A 23,974-nucleotide genomic window follows, 5' to 3' on the forward strand; every position below is an offset into this window, starting at 1 on the left:
ATGGAACCTGTCTTCCATGAAGTGTTGGTTGCACCAATTTCTAATGATACTTTTTGTAAAATTACACTGACAACTTCTTTGGCGATCACTCGTAGCTGAGTAAGATTGCCTTCCATAAACACGATTTTAACAATGGGTCCGTAAGTGACTGTGGAGGCCAATTCTGGATCCACACGTCCTTCCACAGCGGGGACATTGGTTTCCAGGTGGGAGTTGATCACGGTGTGGATTTGCCAAGCGTGCCTTCCTCTTAGCACATTTCTCCCTTGCGTCCTGAGATCGAGTTTCTTCAAAGCCCATGACACCTTTGGTAAAGGCTGTTCTCCAACTGGAGCGCTATCAGAAGAAGAAACAGCCAAATTTTCACATGGGTTCTCCTTCTGTGTGACCTGAAGTTTGCACTTCAACTACTTTCCCTGTGCCCACACTCCTTATTTAACCAATAGAAGATTTTACCCCTTCCAAACTATGATGCTAATGGAAATGAACATATTCATGTAAAACGTCTCCCTCAAATTTGTCTAGGACAGATACTGTTTCTCCTACCCTTTTCTTTTCTGCTTCCAAGCAATAATCTGAGGGTGCACGTTTCTTCAGGGTGTGATCCTGCAAATTTTGAACACCCCCCTTTCTAGTGTTGTGTTTTTAGAGACTACAAGCTGTGTGTTTTTTAGAGAATAATGGAGCTGGGAGCAGAGAAAGGAAAAGAGAGAAGTTGCCTTGCCTTGCGCTTCCACAGCGACCTGTTCATTTGCTGTCTTCAACCTGACCAGAACAAAAGGTGAGAAAGGAACTTAATCTCCCAGCAGCCCCTGATGCAGTTGAGGCTTTCTTTCCCAAACCATGACCAGAAGAGATCATTGGAATTTTCTCCCTACCTCCGTGTCTGACACACACACACAGCTAAAAAATGTATTTTTTCTGCTTGTTGAGGATACACAAGCATACACAAATTAGCATATGTTAGTGTGCCAGGCACATATGTGAAAGTGGCTTCAGTATAATTAGGCTTAGTTGATAACGGTACTTTTCCACTGTTGTTGTTTTTTAAGTAGGAGCTGTGAACGTGCTGTAACAAACTGCACTGCAGGCTGCAGTATCTGGTTGGCATGCCAGGAGCGTCACTAGCAGTGTACAGCTAAGTAGAGATTGGTGAGGAAACTGGGTCAGAAAACATGCCTACTGTACCTGCAGATACCGCAGAGCAAAACAGCAAAGAAACGGGACTGTCCACAGTATGGCACTGTCTTACAAAGTATAGAAGGAGAACGCTGCCAAGAGCAGACCGTAACATTCATATCATAGCTCATGATGTAGCTCAATTTTATTGCCAGTGATTGTAGTCATGTCTGTTGAGCATATGAATTTGTTTAACAGTCTATGAAAAATTTGCACGTAGAACCATGAAGACCAAGATTAATGAATCCCATGTAAATTTGTACACAAATACTTTGAAAAGACGAATATTTTATACTGGTAATTAGGGTTGTGCAACCACCACCACCTCTGCTTTGGTTTGGATCTGATTCAGTGATTCAAGCCCTGATTTGGTTTGGATCAATTTGGACTCAGGATATCTGAAATTTTGGTCCTCCCATTGACTTGCATGGGGGGGGGGGAATGGCCATATTTTTATATGGAGGTGCATGAAATTTGGAGACATGGTAGCCCCCCCCCCAGGAAGAGAGTAACCCCAACAAATTTCAGACATGTAGATCTGCTTTGACTGCATGAAGAGAGACCTCCATTCCACCCAGACTCCCTTCAGCATAGTGGATTGGTGGTTTGGATTACTTTGCTTATCTCCAATTGCTACATGAATATATCATGAGAATTTTAATCCAGATGTCCATCTAAGAAAATGTGAATTATGCAGAGAATGCAACTTGTACCCTTCTACAGTGGTACCTTGACATCCGAATGACTCGACTTCCGAAGGTTTCGACTTCCAAAGTCGACAAACCCGGAAGTCTTTTCGCTGCGCGCGCGTTCTGCACCTGCATAGAACGGGCGCTTTGACAACCGATACTTGGAGTTACGAAGCCGCTGCGGAACTGATCGCCTTTGTAAGTCAAGGTACCACTATATAAGGATTCAGTAGACAATAATCAGTTGAATACATTTCCAGAGGCAGGCATTTTTGACACTTTTATACCCCCACACTCAAGGTTTTTCTGTCCAGTTTTAGATGATTCTTCCTTTCCCTCTGTGACACAATCCATGTTGTTCAGAGAACTCTTGACCTCTGAAGCTCTAAGAGGGTAGAATACAAATGTGGCACTTGGACTGATTTATCGTTCCAGTATATTATCACAATATATAGCTGTTCTCTCTGTAATGAGAAATCAGTTTTGTAAATATATACTTTTAAATCTTTTTTTCTTCTTTTAAAAATGATTCCATTTGTAAGAAAGGCTCTGATAGCTCTACTGAGTTTTAAATCTAAAACTATTGTTCACAGTCCTTTTTTAAAAAAAGTAAAAATGAAAAAAAAAGTAAATGAAAACTGGGGAGGCTATTATTTTTCCCTTAACTGAAGCAAATTAAAGAAAATCTCTTTGGGAGGTTGTGTTAGCTATTTTGCATTGAAGTTGAAAGCTTTAGTACTTTTCTGTTCTGATGTGCTGTGTCAGTGCTTAGCTTCTTTCCATTAAGTTGTTCCAGTCTCTCTTCCTAGAAAGAAATGCTTGTTTCATGCTCTTCAGCCCAATTTCCTTTCTCTTCCCAGCATATTGCATTCTTCAGTACAGATTGGGGTCACAGTGGTCTCATGGCTTGTAGTATTTGAAGTGCAGAAGCCAGATATGAAATGGCATGGCCATGGCAGGATTAAATAGATGAAAGTAAACGTACTTCCCATCTGTTTCTCTATTTGTCTTGCTCAGGTACTGGTTTTAGGGAAGGAAGTATTAGTATAGGCATATTCAAACTCGGCCCTCCAGATGTTTTGGGACTACAGCCCCTATAATTCCTGACCACTGGTCCTGTTAGCTAGGGTTGATAGGAGTTGTAGTCCTAAAACATCTGGAGGGCCGAGTTTGTCTATGCCTGTGTGATCAGCTTATTCTTGCTATTTCTGCCTTGACACACACACATATTCTGAATATACTTTTCAGCACAAAATAGGCACAATAGCTATTTTTGCTTGGATTCAAAAACTACCGTCAAGTACCACCTCTCCTGTTCTGAAGTAGCTAAATATAGATTTATATAAGTGACTTATGCCATGTTACAGTAACAGGGAATTGAATCCAGGTTTGCTTTAGTTGTGATTCCTGCATCGCAGAGGGTCTGACTAGATGATCCATGGTGCCCCTTCCAACTCTACAATTTTATGATTCTATGAAACAAATGTAATTGCTGGGGTTCGGGCAAGTCGCTGAACCATTTCCTCATACTTTCTCCGGGGGCACAGTAGAGTAGAGGCCATCATGCCATGAATCATGACGCCATCTCCTCTTTCTGTGAGGCATTTGCTCACTAGCGCCTCACCAGCAGCACGAGGCAGCTGCTCTCACAGTGTGGAAATGGCATGAGAGGCGCCCAGGCTCTGCCACTACTGCCCCCTTTTCCATGGAGCCTGTGCTGAGGAAGTGTCATGAAGGAAAGGGGACGGAGGAGGGTAGAGGCAGTGCCTCCAGCAAACCTGGTTTGAGGTGAGCTTGCAGCTCTGTCCTCAGCCCCTGCCCCCCTACTTTGTGTCTAGTATTCCCTCCTCTATTGTGTTAATGCATGCAGGTGAAGTCTTCAGAAGGGTAAAAGGTAAAGGGCCCCTGGACAGTTAAGTCCAGTCAAAGGTGGCTATGGTGTTGCAGCGCTCATCTTGCTTTCAGGCCAAGGGAGCTGGCATTTGTCCACAAACAGCATTCCAGGTAGGGCCGGATTTAGGTTTGATGAGGCCCTAAGCTACTGAAGGTAATGGGACCCTGTATATGTGATATTTTCGGGTGCAGGCTAGCAGGCAGGGCCCATTACTTACATCATAGGAGCCTACACAACACAAAACACTGTTGCTGTATGTAGGTTTTATTTTATTTGTTTTTTTCATCTTATATTTTGGAAATGTACATCTAGTTTTTTCCTCTTTAATTTTTTTGAGGGCTCCCAAGAGAGTGGGGCCCTAAGCTATAGCTTGTTTAGCTTATACATAAATCTGGCACTGATTCCAGGTTGTGTGGCCAGCATGACTAAACTGCATCTGGTGCAACGGAACACCGTGACGGAAACCAGAGTGCACGGAAACACCGTTTACTTTCCTGTTGCAGTGGTACCTATTTATCTACTTGCACTGGCATGCTTCTGAACTGCTAGGCTGGCAGAGCAACGGGAACTCGCCCCACCACGGGGAATTTGAACCGCTGACCTCCTGATCAGCAAGCCCAAGAGGCTCAGTGGTTTAGACCACAGTGCCACCTGTGTCCCTACAAAAGAAGGAGGAGTGGTGCTTCCAACAAGCCTGTTCTGAGGCACAACTCCAACTACACTCAGCTCCCTCACCCTAGCATCACTCTGTCTATGACTCCTCCTCCTCCCAACATGTTGGCACCAATGGCCAAAGTCGGAAACATGGAAGCTTTTGATCCAATGGAGGTATCTCACTGGTGGAGAGGATAGAAAGTGATGCTTGCCAATTCCCCTTTTCTCCGCTTGCAGAACTCAGCATCACCTCTTACACTGGATTTGCAGAGAGCACAAGGGGGTGCAGGCAAAATCCAGCACCTCCTTCCATCAACAGAACTCTGTGCAGGGGATGCTGTGCTAGCAGGTATGAATGCTGTATGCCAGCCACAGGATAGTGCCATTTTTACAAAACAAACATGGCTGTAAAGTACTTCAGCATATGCTGATGTAGCATCCGTTTCTTCTAGAATGTTTGTTATAGTTTCATTGTCTTTCTTTAATTTTCGACCTATTTTTAAAGAAATTTTACCCGACTAGAAGTGAAAATGAAGGAATGGTATTTGCTGCTTTTAGAAATGGATGGCAGTGGTGTGTGGGTGAGAGAGAGTGTTAGTGATTATTAGTGTATGTCACCCTGAAAGAGGAAAATTTTATAATTGCCTGCTACAGTGTGCCTAGGAAATTGTTTCATGCAGCAGCATTCAGACACTAGGTGTCAGCTGATCCATACAATGTTATCCTGTAACATGTAGAGGGTGAGGAGCTGTCCTGATAAATTTCACTGCGGCTCGGTTGCTAGGGAAACTGCTTCTTTTGTGCGTGTACTGTGTGTGCAGGAAAAAAACCCCATCCTCTTCTGCATCATATGGGTTGTGCTTCACAGACACTGCAGCTTATGCAAAGCATTGCCACAATATAGCAGATACTCCCATCTTTGTGTAGCAGGATGAAGAAGCTTCTTTCATATTGTGGTCCGTTCCTCTCTTTTCCTTTTCCTTATATTTGGACACAACACTGAACATTAATTATTCTATTAAATACGAACAGAAAACGTTGTGTTCTGGGTCAAGGTAGTCACTGGTAAGCCATGAGTATTATCAAAAGAAGTCAGGTAGGTTAACACAAAAGCACACATGTTGATTTGGAACCAGACCTGGTCATAATAAGAGACTCATTGAAATCAGTGAGGCAATTTAGTCCTGACTAGCTTAATTGATTTCATTGATTCAATTAAGTGATTTCACTAAGTCTGAATCCAAGCCATTGCCACATTCTTTGTAGCGTGGGAGGAATTTCTTGCAATGGGAGGAGTTAAGTAAGATTTCTGCTGTAGAGGCATATATCAGGGTTAGCCAATGTGGTACCTTACAATGTTCTTGGACTCTAGGTCCCTTCACCCCATGCCATTTGTCATACTCTTGCGGCTGAGGGAAGTTGATGTAATTCAACAGCTTCTAGAATATGCAGTGTGGACTGCCCCGGCATTATAGAATGAAGAGAACTTGAGGAAGTTTATGTGGCAGACTGCCCCCACAGCTCAGCTCTCATGCATCCAAATGTTCAGCAGGGCTTTGAAACATGAAGCCTCTCCTCTTAAACCTTTACATTCCCCACATGTATTGATTGATTGATTTAACTCTGTTTGAATGGCTGCCCAATAATACATGTTGTATAGGTAGCTCACATCATCTTTAATCTTTTAAATAGGTACCAATTTTGGCATTCATATTTTGGCATCCTACTGGTCGATGCCTCCAGTCGATCCTGGTCGATATTTCGACCCCCAGAAAAAAAAAAAGCTCAACAACTTTGGTTCCTTAAAAAAAAAGCTCAACAACTTTGGCCAATACAATGGGTAGATCACTGCCAGTGTTTTTTTTAGTGTGAGTTGATCACAGTACCTTGGAAGTTGGACATCCCTGATCTATGGGAAGCTCTTATGTTGAGCTGTTAAAAAGCCCCATGAGTTACTTGGAGTATTTTTTGGTGGGGGACAGGGGCACACACATTCAGATCAGGTAGAGTTCAAAATGGCATGATCTATTTTGAGGCATTCTAAATGGGTAACAAGTGACCAAGAAGTCTACTTAATAATAATAATAATAATAATAATAATAATAATAATAATAATAATAAGTATTGTTTCACAATCAAGTACTGGCTTGATTATTGGCTTGTACTGCACATCTCATACAAAAATGGTACTATTATTGGCAAGTTTGTTTGGGGTGCTTTGTTATGTGATTCTGTACTATCATTAGTGATCCATGGTGATAATGAATGAAGGAATAATCATATCTGCTCCACAAGCACACACACATAGTGGCATGTGGAAAATTGAGGAAATATTGTGAAGGTGTTCTCTCTTTCAAGATAATGGTTACTGGCAATGTAAAATGAATTTGAGATTTATTTCGATTCCTGCTGCTGAAATAATAAAACCCTTTGCCTACTTTTTGAGAAAAAAAATCAGTTGACTTATATGAACAAAAGTACAGTCTCCCTGCGTAAGTGGTTACCCTACAAGTCTTATAGTCTAAAATGGACATAGGGAAACAATGGAAGAATGGTGGTGGCATCAGTGTAGTCGAAGCAAAATTCCAAGTATGGTTGATACTTGGCCAATAAATTATTCTATTCTATTCTATTCTATTCTCAACAGTGGAAAGAGAAGAATATTACCCTTAAAATCTGAAGAGAGAAGAGTCATTTTCCTACATTTTCTATAGCAGCCACAGTTTATGCTACAGAAGTGATAAGGTTGTGTCAATGAAATGAAATCAGAATATTGTGCATGACTGTTGGAACATGATTGCCCAAATGAATATTTGGAGAGCCCCAGAAAGTTGCTCAGCTTGGTGCCAGTTTATGTGCTGTTATAGTTCAGTGCACTTCATGCTGAATGGCCTTAGTTTGACCAGCTGCTTTATATCACTGGAAGGCAGGGCATGCTGGATATTTTATGTTTATGGGTCTAGTACAACAGAGAAAACAGCTGGGGTAAACACAAGCACCCGCCATAGGTCCTTTTTATTGTTTTAGAAAGACTGTCAGGAAACAGGAAGTAGGAATCTGCTAAAAAGAAAAGCAATGTTTGGAAAGATTTAAAGTTATTTGTCATAGGCGGCAATGAGTATAGTTACTGTATGTATTCGAGTTCATATTTAAAAACAAATAGTTTATTTAAAGGCAATAAATATTAAGAGCTGTCTTTTTTTGACTATTACAGCAGTGCAAGTAAGTAAACATAAAGGGCACTATAAAAAAATTCCTTCAGTAGCACCTTAAAGACCAACTAAGTTTATATTTTGGTATGAGCTTTCGTGTGCATGCACACTTCTTCAGATACACTAGAAACAGAAGTGTCAGACCCTATATATATACAGAGGGTGGTGGGGGTGGGTGGGAATGGGAGATGGGCTGATGGGAGTGGTAAACCTGTAGATGGGTGTTAATGGCTGCTGACACTTCTGTTTCTAGTGTATCTGAAGAAGTGTGCATGCACACGAAAGCTCATACCAAAATATAAACTTAGTTGGTCTTTAAGGTGCTACTGAAGGAATTTTTTTTATTTTGCTTCGACTCAGACCAACACGGCTACCTACCTGTAACTAGAATAAAGGGCACTGTGTATAAATGTATAAAATGTGCTATATATAAATGTTTAAAGGGTGCTATAGGTATCAATAAGAGTATAAATGTACTGTATAATGATCACTATAAAACATTGAAAGAATTTGTAAATATTGGCCTCAGAAGATTTTCTGATGTGGAGCCTGTAATTGTGTAGGAACTTAAAACCATATTTGAGCAGGATAGGAGGCCATTTTTACATTCTACATGCATGTTGTTCACAGAACACAAAACTATTCTTACTTACTGGTTATATAAAAAAGAGATGGTGGTGGGGAAATGACATTTGATTTCCCCCTTAGTTTTCACCATTTTTTGTATCTGTCAGTAGCTCTGATCATTTCACATGTGGTTAATATAATGGGGACTGCTTATGTTTTTAATTGTACACATATCTGAAAATCCATATAGCACATTGAATCATGCATTGGAGAGCCAGCATTGGCCACAGCTCTCAGTCAAGTATGCGCTTAAGAACAAACACAGGTTTACTGGCCCATAATGTGTTGAATGGCCTTCAGAATTCTGGAATGGCCTTTAATATTGCCTCAGTTCTGGATCTCTGTGGGACCTTAATTCAGTTTACCCTGAATACCTTTGAGAATCACATGCTAATAGTTGTCAACATTCGTTTATTCTATTTTTGGGAGTTTTTGTGCCACAAACACGCGCTGTCTCTTTTGTAGTTTGTTAGGTCCCCCCTCCCTCCTGGGCCAGGATATCTTTAAAAACAGAGAGATTTTTGTGTCTCATGTACTGCTGCTTATTGATTTAGGGAACTGTCTTCCTGAGTATTAAAGTGATGTTGTCTGAGGCAGCTGAAGTGTGAAGAAAAAGCAGAGTTTGAACTGAAATGTTCAGCTTAGAGCACAGAGAGAAATTGTTTTCACGTTTTCTTTATCTTCCATATTGGGAATGATGAAAGTCAGGAGATTTGCAGACGGCGCTTTTTTTGATGTGGTTTTCACACAATATACATCCCCCACCCCACCAAAGTGTCAATTGTTCTTAAAATTGGAAATTCTGACTCAGTGTAATCGTCTTATTAGTTTTCTCTGCCACGCACATCTGTATGTAGGATACAGTAATAGTGTCATCCCTTTGTTGTCATCCCTTTGTTGTAAACAATTTGTTTTTAGGATCATGCAATGAGAAGCGAACATTGCAAGAATGTCACATCTCATCATCATGGCTTGGTGCTTATGAAAAGGGAAAAAACAATAGCCCTCGGGCACCTAAGTCTGTTCAGGACTATCTATTTATAATTTATCAAATGTTCACTGCAAGTTCTTTTGCATGTGGATACATGTGCTTTCCCAAATACAATGCTTCATTTGGGGGGAATATCACACTTCCCCAATACTTTACTGTTGTTGGGGACATGTGAGTAACAGTTAATAAACTGCCTCTCAGGGACAATAGGTTTGCCTGGGGATCCATGCTCCTTTCTCCTAACCCCCTGCCCCTGATTCCTGTTGTACTCATCCCCAAAGATTAAAGTTTGCCCTTACAGGAGAGCCACAGCAGCTAGCATTCTGAAACTGGACAAGCATCACCTCAGAAGGGGTGACCGTGGCTGCAAATCATATCTAATTATGGCAGAGAATGAAAAAGTTATAGTTAAAAAACCCAAACCTTTAAATGGGCCATGCATGTAAACTGCTGTGTACAATTTGGCCTAATTTATCTTCTCTGGTAGGGCTTTTGTGCCTGCAAATTTCATCCACTTTGGTCAAAAGAGGGGGAGTTAGAGCTGTTTTCAGATTCTGTTTATAGTGAATGGAGTACTCAGAGCTTTATTTTATAGAAAGTGGCATTGAACTTGAAGCACAAATGGAAGCAGACAGCACAGAGCAACTCAGAAGCAGATCAGAATTTTTATTTTCACCTCCACCCACCAAGTAAATATGGAATATCATAAGTAGGACTGAAAGCAAGGCTGAAGACCTGGCTTTGAGATGAATGTCCTTATATAAAGGTGAAGGCCTGGAACACTATATCTAATTAAATGATAAGGACTAAGGGTAATGATGGGTCATTGGTAGCTATAGATTGAGACCTGCATAAAAGAATTAAATCCAGATGTTGAAGAAGAACTGACAAGTAAAAAGTCAGAGCAGAGAACTGCATATCAGGAGCTGTTTCCATGGCAGAGTCAAAGACAGCAACCAAACACATTTTTTTGAGATATGAAGCTACAGTGTAATAATACCACACAAATTAATTAATAATCAACAGTACTGTAAAAAAATTATCCACAGAAATTTGCAACAACAACAACAACAACAACAACGTGGTACCTCTGGTTAAGAACTTAATTTGTCCCGGAGGTCCGTTCTTAACCTGAAACTGTTCTTAATCTGAAGCACCACTTTAGCTAATAGGGCCTCCTGCTGCCGCCGCATCACCAAAGCACGATTTCTGTTCTCATCCTGAAGCAAAGTTCTTAACCTGAGGTACTATTTCTGGGTTAGTGGAGTTTGTAAATTGAAGCGTTTGTAACCCGAGGTATCACTGTATAATAAACATTTAGAAGTAATTAGTTTACCTTGATACATGGTCCAGTTTGTGGTATTTATGTTTTTTGCCATCCAACTTGTATATGTTGCTAATTCAGCCTTGTGGATTGTACTGGAGGATGGCAGTCTTGCACAGAGTTCTTGAATACATTTGACTTTGCATTTCTTCTGTGAACAGAGGCTTTCTATTTCCTTTTGGTTCAAGTTGCAGAATGTACTTTTGCTGATTTCCCTCTATGAGCTTTGGATTTTCGATGTGTGTTTCTTGACCATATCTATCAGATGAATACTTTCTTAAAGCATGGCTCTGAAATAGTCTCGACCAAGGTGCTCATTCAGGTTCAGGATCATGACTGGAAGTCTTGTGGTCTCAACATTGTCCTGGAACAACTACCAGAGTTTTTTTAAGCCCTGGCTAGGTAGTAAAGATTAAAGTCCCATCCCTTGATTGTTGAATCTGGCAAGTTAACAGACCAGTACTTTGTTCTGCAGCCATTGGCTTCTTCCAAGCAACCTGGTTTCAAGCTGTGTGCACTACTTTGGGGGGTTTCCTTGGGTCTTTTCTCTGAAGGGTTTATGGTCCAGTCATAAAATTCTAGCAGCTTAGGTGCCTCCTCAGGTTCAGGTGAGCAGATGAGACAGGAGATCCACATGGAAAGGTTTGGTGGGTGAATCTGTCTCTGCATCTGAGGACTTTTCCTCTGGGACCAGGACAAAAAGTGTATGGAGTATATCAATAGATCTTAGGACTGCATGGTTTCAGTGCACAGTGTGGCCACAATCTTGTGTTGTGGTTGTTCACTGGGGGATTCACTACTTCAGCAGAGTATCTATTTCTCCGTATAGTTAAAGCTATGGTTTTCCCAGTAGTGATGTATGGAAGTGAGAGCTGGACCATAAAGAAGGCTGATCGCCGAAGAATTGATGCTTTTGAATTATGGTGCCGGAGGAGACTCTTGAGAGTCCCATGGACTGCTAGAAGATCAAACCTATCCATTCTTAAGGAAATCAGCCCTGAGTGCTCCCTGGAAGGACAGATCGTGAAGCTGAGGCTCCAATACTTTGGCCACCTCATGAGAAGAGAAGAATCCTTGGAAAAGACCCTGATGTTGGGAAAGATTGAGGGCACTAGGAGAAGGGGACGTCAGAGGACAAGATGGTTGGACAGTGTTCTCTAAGCTACCAACATGAGTTTGACCAAACTGCGGGAGGCAGTGGAAGACAGGAGTGCCTGGCGTGCTATGGTCCATGGGGTCACGAAGAGTCGGACACGACTAAACGACTAAACAACAACAACAACAACAACATCTATTTCTGAGAAGCTGAATTTGTTATCTGCCCCGAGTATCAAATAGAACAGCAACTCTGATTACAGCTTACAGTTTCACTTCATGAAAACTATGAACAAACTCTTGATAAAAACCCTTACACCACAGTGTGGTACTTGACAGCCTCAGGTTGATTCCTTAAGGGTCTGTTGTTTCTTACTCATCTGGGATGCAGAAAACCCAGCAAACAAATGTGCTTTGGGATTCTGCAAGCAGCAACAACAACTATCAGTGGCCGTGATGTTTCTGGTAGATCGCCATTATTCTCACATCCCTGGAGAATGAATGAAGCATCTTTGCCAGCACTTGAGATAGCTTCATCACAGCTGGTTGCAGCCTGCATGTTCATAGGTTCTTTGTGCTGAAAAAGCAGCTTGAGCAATTTAATTGTCTGTGGGAACAGCACATACAGTTTGTCGATAGGTTCTTTAACAATGTTAGCTAGTATTCTGTCTCTGGTTCCAAATACATCACATTTGGCACGATCCAGTTTATGGCACTTTGAATTGAATTGATTTGCTGCTGCCATCCTGTTTGCAAAATGAGATAGCAGTGGACTCTCTCCAACATATGTAATACTGTATTGAGATGTTCCATGTTCCATGTTGATGGCCTTACTACTAAAACAAACCCAGAAGAAGCTCTTAGTAGTTCATTTTTTAAATTTTCTTCATTCAGTTTTATTATAAATTTGTTCCTTCCTTCCTTCCTTCCAGCAGAGGGCAATGTGCTTGGGTCTCCACACCCTTTCTTATCCTCACAACAACCCTATGAAATAGGTTGGATTGGGGCTAGGCTCAAAGTCACCATATAAACTTCATGGCTGGGTGGTGGTTTGAACCTTGAACACTGCAGTTCTAGTGGCATCCTTTGACCATTGGACCTGTTTGAAAAATGAGAGTGTCTTCTAGAAAGTATTGGGAATGACAAGTGAGCACAGTAGCCTCTTCACCTACCACAGAATGTGCTAGATAACAAGCACAGTCCACTCGATAATTTTTCTTTCTTCTTTTCCTGGAGGAGTATGAGAACTCCCCTGTGCTTGCCAGTCCTTTTTCTTATACAAAGCCACAGTTCTTGAAACTAGGTCTTGAAACCAGAAATGCATTTTTGTGCAGTTTCTGCAGTATGGGAGTCCATAAATGGTCTCCAGAAGAGTTCGCACATCTATGGCTCGTTATTAAGGTGTAGTTCTGAAATGGCTTAATGGAACAGCATAGTATAGGGCGAAGAGGAAATGTGGCATGTGAGTAAAAGGAGTATGATATACACATCATTTGGTCAAGAAGATAAGTAGATATAATTTGCTAAATATTGAAGTATAATCTGATTCCATAGGTTCTATCCTTCTCCCTCCCCCCCCCCCGGAAAGCTGCTCCTGAGAGTTGGGGGAAACCCAGAACAGTTTTAGGGATGCGTGGGGAGAGGAGAGCAAGGGGTAATTCTATTGCACAGCCAAGGTCCTTGTACTAATGGAACTGCTTTTCTGGATACCATGTGATTATTTAAATATTTAAACATGAGTTTGACCGAACTGCGGGAGGCAGTGGAAGACAGGAGTGCCTGGCGTGCTATGGTCCATGGGGTCACGAAGAGTTGGACACAACTAAACAACTAAACAACAACAAATTTTGTTTACCTTATAGATATTTTCCAATTCCCTAATTTCCTGGTAAACTGAATAAAGTATATTAGCTTTTGTAACCACTTGCAAACCTTTTAAGTATCCCACTGTCCTGAAGTACCCTATTAGTTTATGAATCTTGAAACATATACTAACATCATTAAAAATATGTTCATGGCAATGTGCATTTCATTTGTTGCTAGCTGGCAGGTGACTTGGTTTTTGGGTGAGTTGCCTTCTGCTTATCAAGACTGATGTGATCCAGAAAGTTTTAAATCTTTGATTCTTTAAAACTGACAGTTTTTCTAATTAAACTCTCACTTCTTTTTCTTTATCTGTGGAATTATGCATACAAAATGTAGCTGGGATATGTCAAACAGTGCAAATCAATGGTACAATACATTAATCAAATGCATGAGGGAGCAGCAGGAGAAAAGAATGATTATGCAGCGTTACATAAGCGTTGATTTTTTACTGATTTGCAAATCTCTGTTACTACTTATCATTCCCTTTTGACTTCTAAACCCAGAGAGAATATAATCTTTTTCTGGCCTGTCTGGTTACGTTGCCAAAAAAAGAACTGGCAGTGGGATGTTAAGATACCTGTGACTAAATGTAAATCTGAAACTTTGATAAAAGGTTCCAGCCTTTAGATAATATATCATCAGATAATGTTTTAATTTCTCTTTTCTCTTATTGGTACTATAGCCATGTATTAAAATAAGAGTGGTCATTCATCTTCACGTTTGTAATACATTCTGATCTACTCATCAGACTGTGATTTATTTATTTTTAAGCTATGCACCAGAGAAGAATAGAATGGACAGGGCTGCTTTCTCTTGCACATTGTGATTTAGTGTAACAAAATTATTAAGGAATATCTTCATTGCATATAGATGCCCAGGGGCATTACATATACCTTTAGGGCATGCTATTCATTTTGTGAAACTGTGCCTTATTCCTCCCTCTAAAAGTCTGTTTGCAAAAGGTTTACCCATCTGTTTCTCCAGGCATCAATGAACGCATCAATGAACAGAACATTGACCACCAACTACCACCGAAAAGAAGTTACACAAAAAGGGACTCCACATGGACCCCTCCTGATGGACGCAATACCACACTAGATCTGTACATCGAATGCTTCCGCCACAGAATCCAAACGGATGTGACCAGAAAACACCATCGCTTACTACAAAATCTAAACCATGCTGAAAGGAGAGCCATAGAAAATCTCAGGAACAACCCAGACATTATAATTAAAGAGGCAGACAAGGGTGGAGCTGTCGTCATCATGAACAAAACTGATTACATCCAGGAGGCCCACAGACAACTTTCCAATACTGCCTTTTACATGAAATTGGACTCAGACCCCACACAAGCATACAAAAAAGAACTGAACAAGATTATTAAGGAGCTACCCCTACACATCCAAGAACAGATCCTCACAAACACACCAGCGGAACCTCGGCCAGGAACTTTCTACCTTCTACCCAAAATACACAAACCAGGAAACCCAGGACGCCCCATCATCTCAGGTATTGGCACCATTACAGTGGGTGTTTCCGGCTATATGGACTCTGTTCTGAAACCATATGCTATCAGTGCTCCCAGCTACGTACGTGACACCACAGATTTTCTGAGGAAAATACAATATTTGAACAATCTTCCTAACAATACTATACTAGCCACTATGGATGTGGAATCTCTATATACCAACATCCCACACAATGATGGTTTACAAGCCATAAGGAACACCATTTCAGATAAAACCACAGCGGACTTTGCTACCAAACTCTGCCAATTTGTCCTTACCCACAACCACTTCAAATTTGGTGATGACCTGTTCCTCCAGATCAGCGGCACAGCCATGGGCACCCGCATGGCCCCACAGTATGCCAACATCTTCATGGCAGATTTAGAACAACGTTTCCTTAACTCCTACCCACTCAAACCTCTCCTGTACCTGCAATACATTGACGATATTTTTATTATCTGGACACATGGACAACAGACCCTGGAAACCTTCCACCAGACATTCAATGACTTTCACCCCACCATCAACCTAACAATGAACCAATCTATGCAAGAAATACATTTTTGGACACTACTATAAAAATACAGGATGGACATATAGACACCACCTTATACAGAAAACCAACTGACCGACAAACATATCTACATGCTTCTAGCTACCATCCCAAACATACCAAACAATCCATCGTATACCGCCAGGCCTTACGTTACAACCGCATCTGTTCCAACTCTACAGACAGAGAATCTCACCTAAGAGATCTACAGCAAACCTTTTTAGAACTAAAATATCCACCTGATGAAGTTAAACAACAGATCAACAGAGCCAGACAGATACCTAGAGAGAACCTGCTGCAAGACAGACCCAAAAAAGAAAATAACAGAACACCACTAGTCATCACATACAGCTCCCAAGCTAAAACAGTACAACGCATCATCAGAGATCTACAGCCTCTCCTGGACAATGACAGCTCCCTTTCTCAAGCTCTGGGAGGAAGACCTTTCATTGCCTACAGACAGCCACCCAATCTTAAACAACTCCTCACCCACAATAATACAACCACCAGACTTAACATGGACACTGGTACCAGAGCCTGCAATAAACCCAGATGCCAACTTTGCTGCCACATACACCCAGACAACACCATTACTGGCCCCAACAACATCCAACATACCATCTCAGGACTATTTAATTGCTCATCTTCTAACATTGTGTATGCCATCAAATGCCAACAGTGCCCTTCAGCTCTCTATATTGGACAAACAGGCCAAACCCTACGCCAAAGGATAAATGGACATAAATCTGACATCAGGAACCAGAAGACAGAAAAACCAGTAGGAGAACACTTCAATCTCCCAGGACATTCTATACAAGATCTCAAAGTAGCTGTCTTACTACAAAAGAATTTCAGAAATAGACTGGAAAGAGAAGTTGCTGAATTGCAACTTATCACCAAGCTCAAAACCATGGAGGGACCTGGTTTGAACAGAGATATCGGATTCTTATCTCATTATACATGATAAGCGATCTTCAGCCATCTCAACCCTTGCTTTTTCATGCAAAACCATTTGCAGTCGTTTGCGGTCATCAACAGCTATCAGTCAGTCAATCACCCATTTCCACCACCCTTCTGAGTGATCCCCCCTCCCCATCCCCACCCCTCCCCACCCCTTCTCTACATAAGTGCCTGGAAACTTCCATTTCACTGTATCTGAAGAAGTGTGCATGCACACGAAAGCTCATACCAAAATAAAAACTTAGTTGGTCTTTAAGGTGCTACTGAAGGAATTTTTTTTATTTTACTTCCAGGCAGTAAAATACTGTATTCAGTAGAGGCTCTACCAAGGTGTGGTGGGTGGTAACAGAGGAAAATACCTCCTTAGGTGTTTAAATACCAACACTGTGATTGCCAAATGCTCTCCCCAGAATCACGCCTGCTTTGAGAATATAATTTTTAGTATGCTGTTTTTATTTGGTTGGCCCATCTTAATGCATTTTGATTTTGTTGTGAGTCATGCTAGGGATTTCTTTAAAGGGTGGTGCAAATATGTCTATGAAGAAAAAAATAAATAATATACCTCTGTCCATACTTTATCTGGGATGGCATAGTTACCACTGCTGTGTGCCCAGATTCCACTCCAGTAGCATTTAGGTAGTTGAATCATGTTGTAAAACAATACTTGGTGGGTTGTATCTAATGGGCTGAGTGGAATTCTGCTCATACAATGGGACTTCGTCACCCTCTCCTTGCTTGTCTCCAAAATATGTTAGAGAGGTTCCTACAACCCTTTGGAGCAGATCTTGAGGGTGTGCGGCAGGAGTGGGGAATGGGGCTCAGGGGAAGGGAGGGAAGTTCTGTTATATGACTGGAATAGCAGGGGTGGATGAAACCCTTATTTTATGTAAACAATGTAAGGTTAGTGTGTGTTTTTTTTAATACAAATCTTGTTAGCTAAATAATTGATGGGATTGCTAGGATCTCACATATTACCAGTGCCAGCGCTGGTGGGGACCCTGGTATATGGGGTGGTACATGATCCCATACGGTTTCACCATCTGTTTGCTTATTGTTAATGAAGCCTGTAGGATCCAGCCCCAGAGAGGTGTGATTGCCACTCTGGTAACTTACAAATTGTACATGTGTTCTCTTGATACTGAAATGGTGATATTCTTAATTCTAGTGACTTCTGTTCCTTTGGCTCCTGAATTTGGCCCTGACTTTTACTGAGGGAGACAAACACGATGCACTTATTTCTATTAGATCTACAAAACATACATATAGGATACTACTAGATAATGTCCGGGCAGGACTGCAGAGTGGTGGTGTGTTTTAATGAGGAACAAGAGGAATGTCAGATTTCTTCCTCTTGCCCAGACAGATTATAACAAAGGAAACATCATTAGTGCTGTTTGCAAAGTGCTTTGGATATGAATTTATGTTTATTATGTGATTTAGAGTTACTGAGATGCCCCTAAATATTCTTTGAAGGAAAGAGTGGTGTCCAATGAAGTAGTTCTATTAGTGTCAATGAATTTTGGGTGTGCAACACAACGTCCCCTCCCTCGCCTCTCTCCTTGCATCCCTTCACATTCCTTAAATTTGTTATGGGGGGGGGCAATCACTCAGAGAACAGAGGGTGTGCAGGGAGAAAAGAAGGCGGGGAAGTTCATTTTCACAATCAGAAATCAGAAATCCTTGCACCAGCACAACTAGTTTGCCGGAATCCACTCAAAGAGTTTTGCATCACCAAATATTCCAGGGCATTTATAAATTGTGGATCCTTTCTGAACTCCTGTTAACCCCAATTAAATGTGGCAGTAATGTGCTGAAATTGGTGCCTTAGATAACAAAATTGTGTACTTTGGCTGCAGCCAAATGCCTTTCACACATTTGCATGGGAAGTAAACACCGTTGAACTCTGATCTTACTTCCAGGTGACCATCCATTTGAATGAGTGGCCACTTTGGGCTTTTGCTCACAACCTGCTGGATCTTGAGCCTCAGACATAAATGCGCAGTCGAAGCACACATTGAAACAAGCACCCAAGCTTTGATGCTGTTTAACTACATTGGATTGCTTTCCACGGGGTCCACATTTGATTGCACATCCCGATCCATGTACTTGTGCAACTACTACTCCTGCATAAGCATCGTTTTAAAGCACAGGTAGAACTTAATTGGTGTGATATCTATCTATCTATCTATCTATCTATCTATCTAATCTCCCAACCATGGACATGATCCAAATCTCTCTCACCGATACCTTACATACAGACAGAAGTTGTAGAGGACATGAAGTTTAGTAATGAAGATGTGGCCTGGGGTAGAGGATAAGGGCTAAAATGGAGATAGTCCATATGGAACTATATGGAACATAGGAAGCTGCCTTAGACTGAGCTGAACACTACATTCTTCTAGCTCACTGTTGTGTACACTTTTACAGATGAGTATTGGTATTAGTTTGTTGCAGCAAAATCTACGAAGAGTTATGTGGTGCCTTAAAAATGGTAGACGTTTTTGTGGACTAAAGCCCACTTCATTAGATGCACGAAGTGGCACATATACAATATTGTCTGTACTGACTGACAGTGATTCTCTGGGGTTTTAGACAGGAGTCCTGTTCCCAGCTGGGGACTGAACCTGAGATACACCCCTTCCCCTTTGCCAGATGGGAGTCGGATGGTAGCAGAGAGCAACTCTGTGACCAACTGTGGGACAGTGAGGTAGAGCCCGAGACAGAGGGGAAAAACATAATTTCCTGCACTGCAAATCCTTTCCCTTTCTCCTTTGCTCCCATTAATCAATGTAAAGAAAAAATATTCACCCTTGACCACTAGCAATCCTTCCCCTTTGCGTTCTGATCTTTTAGTCGACATCTTCTGAAAGGGAGTTGTCATAGTTATATAACTATGAGAACTAGCAACTTGCATCTCCACTCCCAAGTTGAGATCTTCAAGTGCTACTCCTTACTCAAAAGATCCTGCATCATACAGTCTGCTGGGAAACATCCAAAATTTATGATGCTAGTAATAACCCTTCTGGTACCCAAGTCCCTGAAGAGACATAAATAACTCAGGAGTTCCATTTAAAAAATTGAATCTGTATTTATTACTCTAACACTTCCCTAATGACACACATACACCCTGAAGGTGCTTCTAAAGATAACTGGTCCATGGGGCATGTACAAAGGGGTTGAAAAGGGGGTGACAGGGCAAAAAGGGAAAGCACTTCTATTTCTGTGGAAATGTAAAGAATCCTTTTTAAGGTTGGCCATCGCAAGTGGACAGCATAGATTCCAAATGAGTACCATTGAAGGTTAGGTGCCTTCTGAAGCTTTGCCAAATGCCATGGTTAAGATACTGTTTCTTGTACTGTTAGTCAAGCCTTTGCTTGAAATCAATCCTGCAGGCAATATGTGCGAGTGCTTCCCATGAAGGCTAGCTTCTGAGTAGACATGTATAGGCTTGTACTGTTAAGGCACCTGAATTGCTGTGCCTTCTTTGGGGAGCGTGATTCTTTGTGCTGCAGTTCCTGTTCCTCTTTTTAATTAAAATACAATTGCTTCTGATTAAGCAAGCTGATGAATAGGTATGCATTTCAGAAAGATAATTTTGACTGTGTGGAAGATGATGGCAGCAATAAAAACAGACCTGTATGCTCTTGGACAGAAAGGGAGAAGAAGAGACAGAAACAGAGAAAACTATTTTTACTCCTTCTGCCCTGAGTCAGAGCATCAGCTGCCCAGTGCTCAACTTTTTATAGCCTTTTGCATTGAAAGCCAACATGGGTCTTACCTTTGGCTCAGAGGATGAACACAGCAATATTGTACCAGGCACAGGTGGTAAAGGGTACTTCTAGTTACTGAAGCTACCTGGGCTTCCAGTGACAGAACTGTTTCCAGAAGCACCCCCAGACTATATATCTGCTCCTTCAGGGGAAGTACAGCCTCATCTAGTGCAAATGATCTCTTGAATTACCCACTCACAGAGCCTCTGTTTTACCAGGATTCAAGCCACACATGATTCAAATGTTGTGAAAAAGCAGATCCGAGTAGCATCAGTGTTTGAATGGCAACTTGCCCCAAAACTCCTAATGAGCATGCCCAGCAGCTTCATATAAATATTAAATAGCATTGGAGATAAAATAGTGCCCTTCAACATGGCACCCCATAACACAACTGCCATGGGACTAAAAAGCACTCTCCCAAGTGCTAATCTCTGGACTCGGTCCTGAGGAAGCACTGGAACCCCAATTCCCATTTGGGCCCTCTCCAGATGCTGACACACACACACACACACACACACACACACACACTTCTGTGCTTTTGAACTAGAGATGCATCTGTTCCATTTGAGATGTCAGCACTGGACTATATAAGTAGGAGATCTCATCTCCTTGTTCGATATTTATATTTATCAATAGTCTTGATTGCGGCACTTATTGCTTGATTGCTTGGGGTAATTATTGCTTATCAATACTCTTGATTGTGGCACTTGAACTAGTTAAAGAGCCACTTTTTACAATCACAGATTGCAATTTAATTCCACTTGTTTCTGATTAGTTCAGGTTTTCCATCTCAGTAGCTAGCAGAAGGTTGCTGGAATTCTTCTGAGCTAAGCAGCCTTATGAGCATTGCATCCCAGTGCTTGACTTTAGGAGGCTGGCTTCTGCTGTTTCTCTGACTCTGCACAGCGCTTTCCCTATTTCTGTGTGGATGCAAACCTGTGCATCTGCTCCACAGAGAGATACATAACACTTGTATCCTGCCATGGAAGGAATTGACTGATGGTGAACGGCTTTAAAAAGGAAATTGTAGGAGTGCCTCCCTTCTGATCTAGATTGTAACACTGGCTTTAAAATTTTGTCTCCTGCTGTAGTCCTGATACAGATCACCCCCCTTTTGTTGTTGTTCAAGAGTTAAAGCAACAATTTACTTAGAAGATCAGATCAAAATAAGTTGTAATTTGGATTTCTGTCGAGCCCTGGACCAAAGTACAGTCGTACCTTGGATACCGAAAACCTTGTGAGTCGAACACTTTGGCTCCCGAATGCCGCAAACCTGGAAGTGAGTGTTCCGGTTTGCGAACGTTTTTTGGAACCTGAACATCCAACGTGGCTTCTGCAGCTTCTGCAGCTTCTGATTGGCTGCAGGAGCTTCTTGCAGCCAATCGGAAGCAGCACCTTGGTTTCCAAATGCTTTGGAAATAGAATGGACTTCCACAACAGATTCCGTTCAATTTCCGATGTACCACTGTATTCAATAAGCAATTTACTTGTATCAGCTTGGGTGAGAGGTTGTCCCTCTAGCAAGCCCTAATACATGTCCCTAGCAGCCCTCCTTTGTACAGAACACACTGGTGGTTTTTCTGGGCTTGAATATGAAGGGAATTTATGCAACCTGCTCTTTTTCTTAATTAGTAATGGTAGGCTCATCATTTGCAGAAGTTGGAATTTTGTTTCACGACTTGGATCTTGTAGAGGTGGGAACTTTTCATGAGAGGGAAACAGAGGTTCCCTTTATCTGGTCTGATGTGTATGGGTATGTTGTTATTTTAATGTTGTCCTTATCTGGTGTGATCAAAGTGAGAGGGGAAAAATAAAGTGGAATGGTCTCATTTCAAATCAGTTATATCTTACTACAGTATATAATTAGTGTATTACACTTTTGTTTTCCCCTGGTGAGCTATTTGACCTTTGAAGGAGCAGAATTTTTATTACTAATAAAATGAATGGCAGCTATAATGGTCTCTGGGGAAAAAGAGTAGTGCCATATTGCTTCTAAGAAACAAGATATACTATCTGGCAGGTGGCCTTCCTGCCCCATCCCTGTGTTGCAGATCACATGTCATTATTCCTCAGGAACACCTGTACCTCTGGCCAGCTCAAAAATTAAATGGGCCTTTGCACTAGAAATGCATGCCAAAAGGACAAACTTATTTTTGGGTGGTTTTTTTTAAAAGCGTTTGTCTTGTGTTGAGAAGATCACTATAATTGTTATGAGGTATAATAACAAAAATAATTAAAACATACTTTTAAAATACACCACTTCCTTCCAGTTTCACTTGGAATACATCCAAAAGTGGGACTTTGAATCATGCTAAATTGCCACCCCTTTGAAAACTGTTTGACTCTGTTAAAACCTGAAGTGATGCCCCTGATTACAATGAGACAAGCTGAAACCTCCTTGTTAGGACTCTGAAGACTATAAATAATGCATATCAAAGGACGGAAGCAATCTGTTACTCTCAAAATATAATGACACATATTTTTCTTTCATCACCATTTTATTTGGATTTAGAATCGGACAGTGCAAATTACACTGATGGCAATAAACTTTGTCGCCTAGCTCATCTCTTTACCATTACGTTCCCATTTCTTTTGCAGATTGCATGTGGCTCGGAGCACAATCTAGCAATAGTTGGTAAGTTGCTTCCATTATCAAATGCTTTGACAATTCATTTCCAGTTAGAGCAGAACCAAGAATGTACCACGTGTGCCAAACTTATCATTTACTGTATACTGTGATCAATGTGGAAATTGTGGCAGAGGACATGAGCATTGTACACAATGTACATAACCTGAAATGGGAAAATATGAATTGTTGGTGAAATGCTGACTCGAGTGAAGTTTGCATCAAAATTCTCATTGACCTTCAGTCAAGGATTTCTTTAAAAAGAGGCTGCAGATTCTGCTGCTGCCTCTTAACTCCCCATAAACTTATCGATTGCAGATGTAACCTTCAAGAAGCTGCTTGGCAAACTGAAAATGCTAGGGGCGGGAGAAATTTGAAGTGGGAGGGGATTTAGAGGCAAAGTCATTTTTTTAAAAAAAGCGCAAGCCGTTTCAAGACTTCCATTTGGTTGTTTCTTCTATTAATACTTTGAAAGTTTGGAAAATTACAAACAAGATGAATTATGTTAACTGCATGGATCTCAAATATGAAAATTAGCATTATTATTTCTTTCATGGCATATCTTTGTGCAACCCTCAATACTGAACAAGCTGGCTGCTTCTCATCTATTCTGTGCCACAGTTATGGGGAACCTCCGGCCCCTGGGGTTAATTGGGCCTGGCAGGGGTCCTTATTTGGTCTGCCAGGCCATTTCCCCCAAACCATGCCCAGCTGCACAGCACCTGACATCAAAAATCACGCAAATATCTTTTATTTGACATGGGAACTTTCACTGTCAAGCAGATAATAAGAAATCTAACTATGAACTAATCTGCATTTTAGTATAAGGAGGAAAATTCTATGCATTTACAATTTTTTTTGGCCTACAGCAAAAAATGTGACTGGTTATCTTAAACAAAAAAAAAGTACTTTCTCATCTCTACAGCTCCTGGCTTTGTGTAGCTTTCCTCTGCCCTCTCTTTCAGTTTTACTGATCTTGCTTTTCCCTCAATTGCTCTCATTCCTTTGCATCACTTCCCATTGTTG

The 23,974-nt window shown here is 41.3% G+C and overlaps 1 protein-coding gene across 6 annotated transcripts in view; it reads left to right on the plus strand.

Annotated features, from left to right (window-relative positions):
- Positions 1-23,974, plus strand: part of SERGEF (secretion regulating guanine nucleotide exchange factor) — a 96,999-nt gene that overhangs the window by 38,315 nt on the left and 34,710 nt on the right. For 3 of the 6 annotated variants that reach the window (XM_035120412.3, XM_088666727.1, XM_035120459.3), the window contains one exon: positions 22,921-22,957. The exons of 1 other annotated variant lie outside the window; for it this stretch is intronic. In XM_035120412.3, coding sequence (XP_034976303.3) covers positions 22,921-22,957 — 37 coding nt within the window. Of the gene's footprint in view, positions 1-674; positions 782-18,471; positions 18,643-22,920; positions 22,958-23,974 lie in introns of those variants that run through there. 2 more of the 6 variants (XM_035120430.3, XM_088666740.1) reach the window with 2 other exon arrangements.

Source organism: Zootoca vivipara, chromosome 1 (genome assembly GCF_965207765.1).
Source record: "Zootoca vivipara chromosome 1, rZooViv2.hap1.1, whole genome shotgun sequence".
Classification (NCBI taxonomy): Eukaryota; Metazoa; Chordata; class Lepidosauria; order Squamata; family Lacertidae; genus Zootoca; species Zootoca vivipara.